At 37.1% G+C, this 12,432-nt stretch overlaps 1 protein-coding gene across 15 annotated transcripts in view; it reads right to left on the bottom strand.

The window, feature by feature from the left end:
- Positions 1-164: 164 nt before the first annotated feature.
- lrrfip2 (leucine rich repeat (in FLII) interacting protein 2) overlaps positions 165-12,432 on the bottom strand; it is a 56,679-nt gene continuing 44,411 nt past the window's right edge. For 10 of the 15 annotated variants that reach the window (XM_017695400.2, XM_017695402.2, XM_017695403.2 and 7 more), the window contains 8 exons: positions 12,109-12,201; positions 9,147-9,248; positions 8,565-8,697; positions 7,674-7,723; positions 7,410-7,530; positions 4,094-4,173; positions 3,387-3,491; positions 165-2,097 (listed from right to left, as the gene is read on the bottom strand). In XM_017695400.2, coding sequence (XP_017550889.1) covers positions 1,987-2,097; positions 3,387-3,491; positions 4,094-4,173; positions 7,410-7,530; positions 7,674-7,723; positions 8,565-8,697; positions 9,147-9,248; positions 12,109-12,201 — 795 coding nt within the window. In that variant the 3' untranslated portion in view covers positions 165-1,986. The remainder of the gene's footprint in view (positions 2,098-3,386; positions 3,492-4,093; positions 4,174-7,409; positions 7,531-7,673; positions 7,724-8,564; positions 8,698-9,146; positions 9,249-12,108; positions 12,202-12,432) is intronic. The other 5 variants (XM_017695407.2, XM_017695410.2, XM_017695411.2 and 2 more) reach the window with 2 other exon arrangements.

Below are 12,432 nucleotides of genomic sequence, written 5' to 3'. Positions count from 1 at the left end.
TAGGCCTAACCGTCTGGAAAAAAGCAGCACACATCATGCTTAATAAATAAAGAAGTAGACTAAAGAGTGCAAAGTATGCGTAGAAACAGATGCACTACAGTCTGTAACTGAAGAAGTACAAAGTGCACCTATATAGTAAGTGGAACTGATCAAATGGACAGTTGTAGATACAAGGAGGTGGTTTTAATGAAGTGGCTGGTCAGTGTATATTTGGCCCCATAGCTGGTCTTGAACACCAGTGTGTAAACCAATACTGAATGTTAGGCTGATTTTGAGAAAAGGGTGTCCTTAGTTCAAAGACAGCTGTTTTTCATTTAATACATCCCATCAAAATCAATCAGCAGAATGAGTTACATTACAAGATCGTTTATAATACCACACAGCTTAGACAAATACTGAAAAATGCAGAACAGGGCAGAAGTCGATTTGAAGGTTTTTGAGGTTTTAACTTTTTGTTTACATAAACTGAAATTTTGCTTTGCATCCTTACATTTAAAGCAGTTGAAATATAACCAGTTGCTTGTTACCAGAGAAAATTTTACAAACTGATGAACCATTTTTAGTGTATAGGAACTCACCATGTTTCTCACAATGACGGCATTAAGTAATTTTATATCTAAATATGGATGCACATAATTATATTGTAGCCATTTTGCTGTTGGCAGCTTGTAAGAGTGGGTAACGTGAATGTTATTTTGCAAACTACATTCTGAAAACTAAACTCAAACTGCAGTATTTCTGAAACAACTAGGCCCATATCCTTGTTTTCCTCCTTGAGGTTTACTTAAGTGGACTGTGTGGTCTGTGGTTTTTTACACAATCATTTTCCAACTTCTCTTTATCCCTTAGTAATAAACAAGCTGTGCCTTTAAGGCAGATACAAGTAAAATGACCTGCATTCTGATTGGCCCTGTGTCTCATTCCAGAAGCAGACTAGGCTGAAACACCCTACAACTTAAATTTGAATAGGTGGCGCTAACCTGATACATGAACAGGTTTTTATTGTGACCTCACAAAAACAATTAATTCAAAAGTTTTTTGTAGTGTAGTTTCCATATTTGGACTGAGTGGAACATTTTAAAACCTAGCAATGTTTACATAATACATCAAACTTTTTTCCAGGATATGGGCCCTTTAATATTCGACTATTCAGGTCAGCCATTGTACAACCTGTAAATCCAAGGCAACACAATCCTAACAGAATCAAGCAATGTGGGTAAACTAATCCTCATGTAACGTATGAATGAATTCTGTATCCAGATTCTGAAAAACTGAACCCGGTGAATGCTCCAAAACACAAAATCATCCATCTCATTCACACATCACTCTAATTTACACATTTATTTTCAAGAAATATTTTAAATATTTTTGGAAAAAAAAAACAAACAAAACTCTTTGAAACCATAGCAGAAAACTGGTTTTATATTCAGATCATGACTGAAATCCCTATATTAAATATTTTTTTTCTCTTCTGTACCGATTTTTTCCTTTATAATGCAAACCCTTAGTTTCCCTGTGAACAAAAGGCACACTGCTGTGAATGTATATCAGTGTTTAAGAGCTGTGTGAAATTAGTTTAAAATACACTTTTATATTCATTCATGCAACTTATTGGGGAGGAACAAAAAGACATCAGGAGAATCAAGCACCCAAATCCAAGCAATAAAACCCAGGTGAATGACATGATATACAAAGCTTTCAAAAACACAAAATACCAGCAAAAAAGGTCCTCAAAGACTCAGAGAGGGAAAAATCATTTAGTGGCTCCCTTCCTGACACAAAATTAGGTGTGAACCAGTCTGTTGTTTTTGGTTTAAATCTTTAATGAAGAAAGGACTTCTTGTTGGTAGCAGGTGTTTTTTGGTTTCCCACACGTACAGCGTCGGGGAACAGGAGCAGCATTTGCAGTGTATGGCAGAAAAGTCTCGAGACAAGAAAGAAGTTTAAGGGCTTTTAAGATTGCGCAGTGGCCAAGGCAAAGTCTCATCACTGCTGAGAGAGGAGAGCGTTGCGATTGGCTTTCATCTTCTCCAGACGCTTCACTAGGTGGTTGTTGGTCATTTCCATCTCCTCAATCTTGTCCAGGGCTGCACGCAGCTGCAGAATGAATTGAGATACAATGAGGTTAACAATTTCTCGAAAGGTGTCCTGAAAAATTCAACTAAATTCAATCAAAAAGGCATCTTTTTTTATTTTTGAAAAACTATATATATATATGTGTGTGTGTGTGTGTGTGTGTGTATGTGTGTGTGTGTGTGTGTGTGTGTGTGTGTGTGTGTGTGTATGCATTATCGTTATTCCTAAAAAGAACGAATGTGAAAATCTATGAACATGCACATTCATATAAAAAATTTAACTGCCCCTTTGCTGCACTGTTTCTAAACCCCCACCCCATCGCTCACTACCCTACACAGTCTGTATGTTTGAACAGAAACAGAAGAGACAGCAGCAACAAAGCCCCCACTGTAACGTTAATAATGAGACCGATTCTGTCTTTCTGTCACTGCAGCACCAGTAAGTCAATTTTGCTCGCTTAGGTTAAAGTCTTTATCCTCTAAACTTGCCTCATTGGGGCATCAGGGAGCTGGAATAACTGGTGGTTTAGCCTTGCTCAGCTAACTTTAGCCTTTGGTGGTAGTAAGCTACATTAGTGCAGGCATGTACATTAGTGCAGGCAACTGCACAGTGATGCCAATGAATTAGACAATATGTCTATAGAATCGTTAAGATGCCATCAAGTGTCTAAGCCAGTAAGTCTCGAATTCAAGCATATTTTGCAATTTAGATAGTATGCTTTTAATAATCTGCCATTTTTCTGTTTACACAAACTGCCTTCTCGTGTTCTCATTACTTTTGTATTAATTTTGGTTTAGCACTGTCCAGCACCCCCCCAGACAATAAAGTTAATATTTCTGCTTTATAAAAAAAGCTTTTATGTGTAATCTTTCTTTTATTTTCTTTTTCTTCATTTCTTTTTTTTTTCCCTCAGTGTCTTCGGTGAATTACCGTGAAATAAAAGGTGAACCATAGTAAAATGTGCTTTAATGTCGGTGATTTCATTTACAGTGTTTTGATGTGTTTTTGTTTTCCTCTCTCCTCCACTATCAGACCATACTGTCAGTCATGGGAGGTCATTTCTACACACATCGTTGTCCCCCCAACACAAAATCTTTGTTGGCTGTGGCCTCATGTTCCCCAACTTAAAGCAGAAGTGCTCTGTAGCACATTAAAGCCTTCAGTGTTTGGATATTTCTGGAGGGCAGTGTATTCACACACTGAGTTTTATTAAATAAATGAATGAATGAATAGATAAAGAAATATATAAAGTAAGTGTAACTTGACAGCCAGTGCTGCTGTGAAATGTGTTTTCTGTTACGATTCCTTACCTCCCTCTGAAGTTTTCTTTTCTCAGCTTTCAGTTCATCTTCAATCTTCTCTGCGTTATCAGCTGCTGTTTTGTATCTTAACACCTGCCCTTCAAGTCTGTTGACCTGCAGACCAAAAATATATTTTTTTAATTTTCACCTCTTTACACTCACTGAGCACTTGTTTCACGGCTAAAATGCATTACTAGGAAATAAAAGCATACTGTAAAACATTTGAGCAAATTATTTAAAGAAACAACTTTAGTTTTCTGTTCTTACTGCTTTATACAGAGCACATGGCCCATATACATATATATGTATATCTATACGTATATATAAAGGTATACCTCTGCAAAACATAATGACACTGAAGTGCACATTTACTCGTTGAGGGTTTCTGATTCATAGAAAGTGGACATGTACTGAATAAGTCAGAGTATTCTTTAGCTATATTTGTATATGTATTTATTGCAGTGGCTATGGCCTTATATTAAAATATTACATTTTTCAAATTTTTTTTTTATTAAAACAAATGATAGGTATGTCATTGACGACCAGTATGACCTGTAGTGTGGACACTAGGTGCACTAGACAATACGTAATAATGAGGGCAATGGACATAAATTAGATGTATGACATTAAAATTCTCAGAAGACTGTAATTACCATAAGTATTGATGGAATGCAAAAAATATTTAATTCAATGCACAAGAAGTTTCAGAAACTTACATTTTGTTCCATTGTACCCATTTCCTGTTCTGCCTTTGACAGCTTGAATTTATATTCACTAATTTGTCTGTTGGCATCCCCTACAAAAGACAAAGAGCACATGTTAGTATTAGTGTTTCCTACGCACAGCCATAACCTGAACTTGCAAAGCTGTTTCTATTTCAGCAAAATATTTACACAGTATGTTTGAAGTTCTAAGCACATCTCAGTGCTGTAGTCGATCTCTGCAGAATGAAGACAACAACAATCCAGGCTTTGATGGACACTATGTCCCCATTTCCATATTTGAGATTCTTCATTCAGGGGAACTTTTCAAACCCCAAGAAGAATTTAAAAGAAAACACAAAATGGGTAAGGAAACTGTCACTCAAAATTAGATTTTTTTTTTTTTTGCCTTATAAATATAATTTTCTTACTTTTATGTGTTGAAATGTATGTGCAAAGTCAGAAAAAATTGCTGTTATTTTTAATAGCCAGAATTATAATTAAATGTTTATACTTAATCAACTGGGATACTTATTTTTAATGTTCATAAATATTACCCAAATCAGTTCATATTTTAAAAAATTAGTTCACACATAACCAGCATCTCTTTATTTACAGCAAACTCCAGAATTACTGGCAAAGGTGAGCAAAAAAAAAAAAAGGCAGTGATCTTCCTTTTGTTTACAGAAGACTAAGGATGTCTGGCCTTCATGCCACTTTATATCCTAGTCAAACAGGAAGCTATGGATGGCCAAGAGTTTATAAAATACTCAAGAGTACTTGACAAAGGTCAAATATGAACGTGTCAGCTGCATTTATTCAAAAACATTTCATAAGAACTGAAGGGACCCAACAGGTTTTTTTCCCCTTATATTTTCAGTGAAATACATTTTCATAGCTCCTTGTGCCCATGTTTACCAAAGGTGGGAATAATTCTGAAGATCACCGTGCCTGTGTTTTACACATTATTTTACTGCATTTATATATATTTTTTAGATTTTTCTGTAATGCAAATCTGAACAGATTTAGCCACATTTTCGATGCAAGCTGATGTTTATGGATAATATGGGATAATGACAATGGCCCAACTACTGGTGCACCACTGAAAAAGTCCCAAATGGCAGCTGCTCAACAGAGATTAACATTTAACTTAAAAGGACCAAATCACTGTTATTAAATGACAATTAAATGACACTGTTATTGAATGACTCATGTTCATGCCAAGCATCCATACCATCTCGCCTCAACACACTGCACAAACAAACCGCGCTTGTGCCTTAGAGAGAAATAACCTGTATTCAAAGTATTCAAACCTCAGTTCAAAATAGGGATGCAAATTATCGATTAATTCATTAATCATTAGTTGATTGATCTTATCGATCGACTTTCGATTAATTGATAAGCAGCGTTTTTCACCTGAATTTCAGTGTTTCAATAGGGCCTTTAAAAATATCAGCTAAATAGTTCAAATGAGTTCAAAAAGTATATATTATATTATTATGATAATTATATTGTATTATATTATATATTCCTCAAGTAATTATGTATTAAGAAAAGAAAGCAGACATGTTTTTTATGGTATAACAAAATACATTCTTTAATTTAAAAAAAGAAATAAATTAAGAACTGGCTCAGTTCTTGCATTTGAAAAAAAAAAAAAAGGATAGAAGAAATTAAATAGAGAGCCAAACAGAATATTATTGAGCCTATAGATCATGAAGAAACTGCATCTAGGCTATTAATTAGGAAATCCTCAACAATCCTCAACTGAAACATCCACAACCTTAATTTGTATAGGGTTACAGCGAAATAGACAGGTGGAAATGTTTCACCAACCTTCCCGCTGCCACTATTGCTCTGCTTACCCCAGCAGCAGCAAAGCCATCATTGACTGCGAGATTTAGCGTGTGTGCAAAACATGCAACTGATTTCCAGCTGACTCGTGTGGGGTTGTTTGCTTGGACAATGTTTCTAGCGTTGTCGCGAACACACGCTGTAACGCGACCGGAGAGTCGCCACAACATCATTGAGCTTGTCAGCTAAATTGTCAGCGGTGTGTCTTTCCGACATGTTCGTCGTAATCAGCACTGCAGATTTTAGCTGCCAGTTCTCGTCAGTGTAGTGGCACGTCACGGTAATGTAACTTTCTGTTGTTAGAGCCGCCCAACAATCTGTTGTCAGCAGTAGCAGTAGCAGTAGCTAGCTTTGTTTTTAGCTCACTCTTCTTTATTTCGTAGCGAGCTTCGAGGCGGGATGTTATTGGTGGCCTCGAAGGGATATTGTAGCCTGGCTCTAGGAACGCAATGAGATCCTGAAATCCTGCACCGTCAACTCTGTTGATTGGCATCAAATCTCTCTCGATCATGCTGCATATCCTCTCTGTAATGCCCTCCGCCCTTCTCTCATCACACGCTCGCCTTCCCAGTGTAGCTGTGGTTTTAGGTTGACCAGGTGCACTGGTGCCATGTAGGACAGCTGCATGCACGGTGTTCAAATGATAACTGAGTGAGTTAGTGGAACTGTTGGATTTCAATACCGCATTACACAGAGGACATTTGACTTCTTTGCCTAAATTAACAATGTTGAAATGGTCCCACACCGCACTTCTTTTCGCCCGCTTCATTTTGTTTTCAACCCTGGTCTCTCGCGACACGTGTTCACCTCTCATTGTTACGCTCTGTTCAAGTTACTACAGTAGCGCCCTCTAGCGATTAATCGCGATTAATACATTTTGTTCGAGCAACCTCTTGATCGACAATTAATCTAAAGTCGATTAATCATTTGCATCCCTAGTTCAAAATAAAAATTCTCTCAAATATTTACAGTGACACTTAGAGTACCACCAGTCTCTGGTGAAGGCGATGCTAAAAACAGGGCACTCAAAGCCTCAAGCTTGTCTGTTGTGGTGAGTTTTGACTGTGATGGAGTACAGCAACACTGGTGCTGCTGCTGTCATAAAATGAAGCAAAACAGCCAAATAAAATAGTTTGACAAAATAAATAAAAGCAGCTAACTAAAGGCATGATGGAAATAAATAAAAGTTTTAACATTAGTTCCAAATCATTGCACCCTTGGCCTTAAATGTGACTCACAAAAGCTATATTTGAATGATAGGCCTACAATCACGGCTTCTATAGCAACATACGAAGCAAGAGTATCTCAGCTTCAGTCTTAAAGTTAAAACACTTGGTGCTACTTTATATGCAATTTGTCATTATTTGACAATTGTGTTGCCACAATGTACAAATCAGTGTATACATATTTTTCTATATCTTGGAACCAGAAACATTTGTGAATGTTCAGTATGTATAAACTGAATGAGTCAGCTTACTCTGCATTTCGATTAAGTGCAAGTCTGTGCCATTTTCCATCCGTTCTCCGTCTGTGTAAACACTTTCCATCTTAGAATGTTTCTGCCGCTCTTCCTCCAGCTGCATTTTTAGCTTCCTGATCTGTGAGATGTCAAAAAGATGACAAGTTCAGCTGACAGCACACTTGTAGGGAAAGCTACACTAATTACATTTCTTAATACATCTGCATCTTCTTGCTAATCCAAATAGCATTTTTACTAGATTTTCGCACACCACATACATACCTGGGCTAAAAGTTCATCTTTCTCCTCAGCAAGCTTTCGTAGCCGAACATCTGTTGTATATAGGGGGGAAGGAAAGTGATTATGAACATGTTATTCTGAGGAATAAAATAACTTGTCTAAAAGTAACCAGGCACCCCTTCTAATGAGTGATTTCTGCTACTTTAAGGTGCTAAAACATGCATTTAACTGCACACACACACACACACACACACACACACACACACACAGCTTGTATAGTCTACACAGAAAAGCACTGAACTAATCATCCAATATCAGTAGCTGATGTCACTAACGCTGTGTCTGAACACAATCAAATCAACATAGCAATGTCCCAACATCTAGTGTTAAGTTTTTCTAGAAGAGAAGAGGCGGTTATTGCAGAGGGTCAAACTAGACATTAAAACTCCTGATTGCAGAAAAGAGGCAGGTGGCTGACAAAACCAGTGGATTACCTTTACCCATTACCTACCACGTAAAGGAGCTTTCTGTTCACTGTAATGAATAGACCCTTCTAATGAAAAAAAAAAATCACTAGTTTTTAAGTTTTTTTTTGTTTTGTTTTGTTTTTTAACAAATTTCTACAGAGACCCACCTACACCCCTTATTGACTGCAATGCAGGCTAAACCTGAACAAAAAAATACCATCATGGTTAAAATAAAAAGCATTAATGATGTATTCAATCCTTACCTTTAGCATAGGGATAACGTCAGCACAAACCGCACACACTAGACATTTGCCGTTACTGGTAAAAATGTTACTGGTAAAAGCTACTATGACTGGGCCTTCAGGATAAAGTTAGAACACAAAAGAACTGTACATGTCGAAAACTGATTAAGAGAAAAAGGAAAACCAAGAAATCAACAGAAACCAACAAAACGGCCAAGACTTACCCAGAGGTCCATCTCCAGCCGACTCCAGCACATGTGCAGCTTCCTGTGTGACAACAGTGATCCCTGAGGTGGGGGGCTCATGGTTGACATCACCATTGGGTGTACCCTCAGGAATGATGACCAGCCCGTGTTTCTGCAGGGAGCAGAATGATGAATACCAAACAGAATTAATAATCTCAGAAGGCAGAAAAAGCGCAAAAATTTTAAATTTCTAAACACGGTCCATTTTTTTGCTTGCTATAAACAGAATCATTACATATGTTGGCTTTAAGATTTAAAAAAGCTTCTTCACATTTAAACATCTCATTAAGAAAGTTTTATTTATAAAATGTGGTAACGGGATCAGCATTACGCAAAAATATGACATTTATTTCTTAAAAATGTATTGAACATTTCATTAGAAAACCAAAAGTGGCCATGGCTTTGCTCCAAAGAACCCTTTTTGATACCTTTATTTTTGTCTGTACAGATTGTGAGCGCGTCATGCGGCGGAAAGTTTAGAACATACAAAAACAGGTCATCCTAGGACAACAGTAGCATTTTGTCCTTTGCTGGATTTCACAGGCTGCATCACTGACCTACCTCTATTGCTTTGGATTTCCCCTTGAGGTCAGCCAGCTCATCTCTGAGCTCGTCCCTCTCATTCCTAATGCAATCAAAGTACTCTTTCTGCCTCTCTAAGGCCTGGCCACACAGCAGGGCAGGAAAAGAGAGAAGAAGCATGAGGACAAGTGGAGAAGGAAAGGCCACAAAGACGCAGGCAAGACATAATGGTCAGCATGCATAGAATGAAAGCAGGTTCATCCTCTAATACACACAAACCGTTACAAGCATAAAAAGCAAGCGAGAACGAGATGGCAATGCATGCCTATTCAGGCAATGAGAACGAGCCCTCATACTGTATCAAGACAACTAACTGGTCTAAAATGTGAAGAGGAGAGCAGAGAATGAAACAGGACAGCAACAGTAGATAAAGCACACATGCTTTGTTGATTTAGGTTAAAGGGACACTCCAGCTCAAATGAAAAATCCCATCGCTGGATCTGCTGTAAAAATGCTTCCCATCCCACAGCTGTGCTGCAGCAGTCTCTAAAGTGAGATTGTCTGGTTTAAACTTTAAATATAAAACCCCCTTTTTGACAATGCGTTTTAAGTTGGGAGGAACATCTGAAAAACTACAACTGCTTTGGAGTTTATTTATTTACTTATTTATTTTTGTTAGCTGGCAAATGCAGACGGCAGCTGATGTTAATGAAAGCCCCAAATATCAAAACTAGAAAGCCAAATATCTTATTGCAACAGTATATCTGTGGTAACTTGTCTTGAAATCATTACAAGAAGAAAGGGACAACCTAAAAGACAGAAATGGCTTCAGATGAGAAGGACTCCAAGCTAAAAGCAGAAGTTAGAAAGAGAGCTGAGAATCTAGATGTTGTCACTGTTATAAAACAATGCTTCTCCAAAAAAGTGACTTTACTGAAAGAAAAACATTAAATTTGAGTGTAAGATAACACAGCAAGATTTTATTCCAAGTAATTTTGGACCATTTATATTGGTCCATTATTAATCAGGAAATTTGGACACAGTTGAAACAGCCACTAGCATTTCTGATTTAGGTAGACTGACTGACTGACTGACTGACTGACTGACTGACTGACTGACTGACTGACTGACTGACTGACTGACTGACTGACTGACTGACTGACTGACTGACTGACTGACTGACTGACTGACTGACTGACTAACTCACTAACTCACCTCACTCACCTCACTCACCTCACTCACTCACTCACTCACTAACTCACTCACTAACTCACTCACTAACTCACTAACTAACTAACTAACTAACTAATAAATAAATAAATAAATAAATAAATAAGAAGATTTTGTTCCAAAAGCAATAATACCTTACATCAGTATGGCTTCTTTACTCGTTCTGTGTTAAATAAAAATATATAAATCACTGATTTCTTTTAATTTTGTCGACAATGAAAGTAATCAATACTGACTGGCTTGATTGTTTTGATTAGCCTATAGATTAGGCTAGGCTAGCAGTCAGGACTGGTTGACACCATGGGGATTAAACATTGGTTTTAGGCTGGAATGCCCCTTTAAATCAAGAAATAAAGCACATTACTACCAGCTCGGATGATGGTGGCAGTCTGCTAAGGGACGTCTGCCAATAATTTATCAATACACTTCTAAACTGCATAAACACAAACTAAACTTCAATACACTGCAGCAAAAATGTTCTGCATGCATGTGCTCACATTTGGTTTGAAGTGTCTGGTTACCATGTACTTTAAAATAGGATGCAGGCTACTATCCAAGGATGTATCAGACTGCAATGTACATTGTGAGAAAGTTCATGAACCCTTTGGAATTTTCTGGATTTCTGAATGACTCCTGGAATGTGATCAGACCTTCATGTAAGTCATAATACTGAATACAGCGCTCTTACTCAAACTACATACATTTTACAGAACCGGATGCACATAAACAGTTGAATCAAGCAAAATAAAAAAAAAAAAAATAATAATAATAATAATAATAATTTAGAAATTCTAGGGCATTTCTTCTGTTTGCTCTGCTGCTGATCCACCCCAGTGTTTCTAAGAAGAAGATCGAGAGTGGTGGTCTCATCTTTCCACAGGCAGAATTTTTATTTATTTACTTTTTTTTGGAGAACTTTATTTTCCATGGTAAGCTCCCAAGGGCATGGTAAGCTCTCTCTCTCGCTAAGTGTTTTCATACGGCAAGACAAGGACATAAAGTATAGCGATGCACCAATTTTTGGCCGCTACAATATTTCAGCCAAAGAAGGTCAAAAGTGCACTTTAAGCTTTCATCTGAAATAGTAAAAAGGCAGAAAACTTTGGTCTGAAAAGAGCCCAAAAGACTAAATCGGATTATAATGACATGTCAAGATCATTAACAAATCATCTGAATTGTGATGGAAATGACAAAGAGTGACTAAATCACCGTCTTCCAGGACCAACTGTTCTCTGCTGTCAAGGACACCGGATTTCGTGGTATATGCTGTAGCCTACAGACTGTAATCATTTTGGTAAGTTTATTTTATGTGAACTGCTTAAGCTTTTTAATTATTGTCAGCTCAGTTTTGTCCTATTGAAATCAGATATATCAACAGTAAAAGTGTACTTTCCTTACAAGCTTGTACTTTTATTTTTAGTATGTTCATAAAAACATTGTAATTTATTTAATAAAATCATACAAAATACTATTCCAACGTTGACTGAGAAGGAATCACAAAAAAGATATGGCAATACAAAATAATTTTGCTGTATGTATTTATGACCAGAATGAAGATCAGATCACATTTCTGAAAGTGTTCAAGTAGAAATCAAGATAACAGTTCACAAACTTTTTCAAACAGCTGTAAATACACACAAACACTGGCAACCAACTCCAATAACAGCAGATTAGAACATGCATAAGGTTCTCTCCAACTCAGGTTATGCTTCTAGGTGAAGTAGCACTATTATTTCTCATCATTTTAAACATGGCTATCCTAAAATCATACCGCAATCTTTTTGTCCTTCCAGTTAACAGTTTCCTGCAGGTCAAACACCTCTCTCGTGAAGTTATCTAACTTGAGCTTAATGTTCTGGTTCTCCTAGAATGGCATGATTTAAAACAGAAAGACATGAAGCCATGGAGTGAAAGAAAGAGGACAAAATCAAGACAGAGACAATGAAGAATCAATACATTGATGACATTAAACACAAGACGAGACATAATTGAGAGAAAGCCAACTAGAAATAATGAATGTGACAGCATGTGGGCCTGAGCTCTACCTCTTGTAATTTGGTCAAAAACTCTTGTGCAACTTTGATACCATTTGTGA

The sequence above is a fragment of the Pygocentrus nattereri genome, chromosome 5 (assembly GCF_015220715.1).
Source record: "Pygocentrus nattereri isolate fPygNat1 chromosome 5, fPygNat1.pri, whole genome shotgun sequence".
Classification (NCBI taxonomy): Eukaryota; Metazoa; Chordata; class Actinopteri; order Characiformes; family Serrasalmidae; genus Pygocentrus; species Pygocentrus nattereri.
Note: the sequence above shows the minus strand (reverse complement) of the source record. Positions and strands in the feature narration are given on the sequence as shown.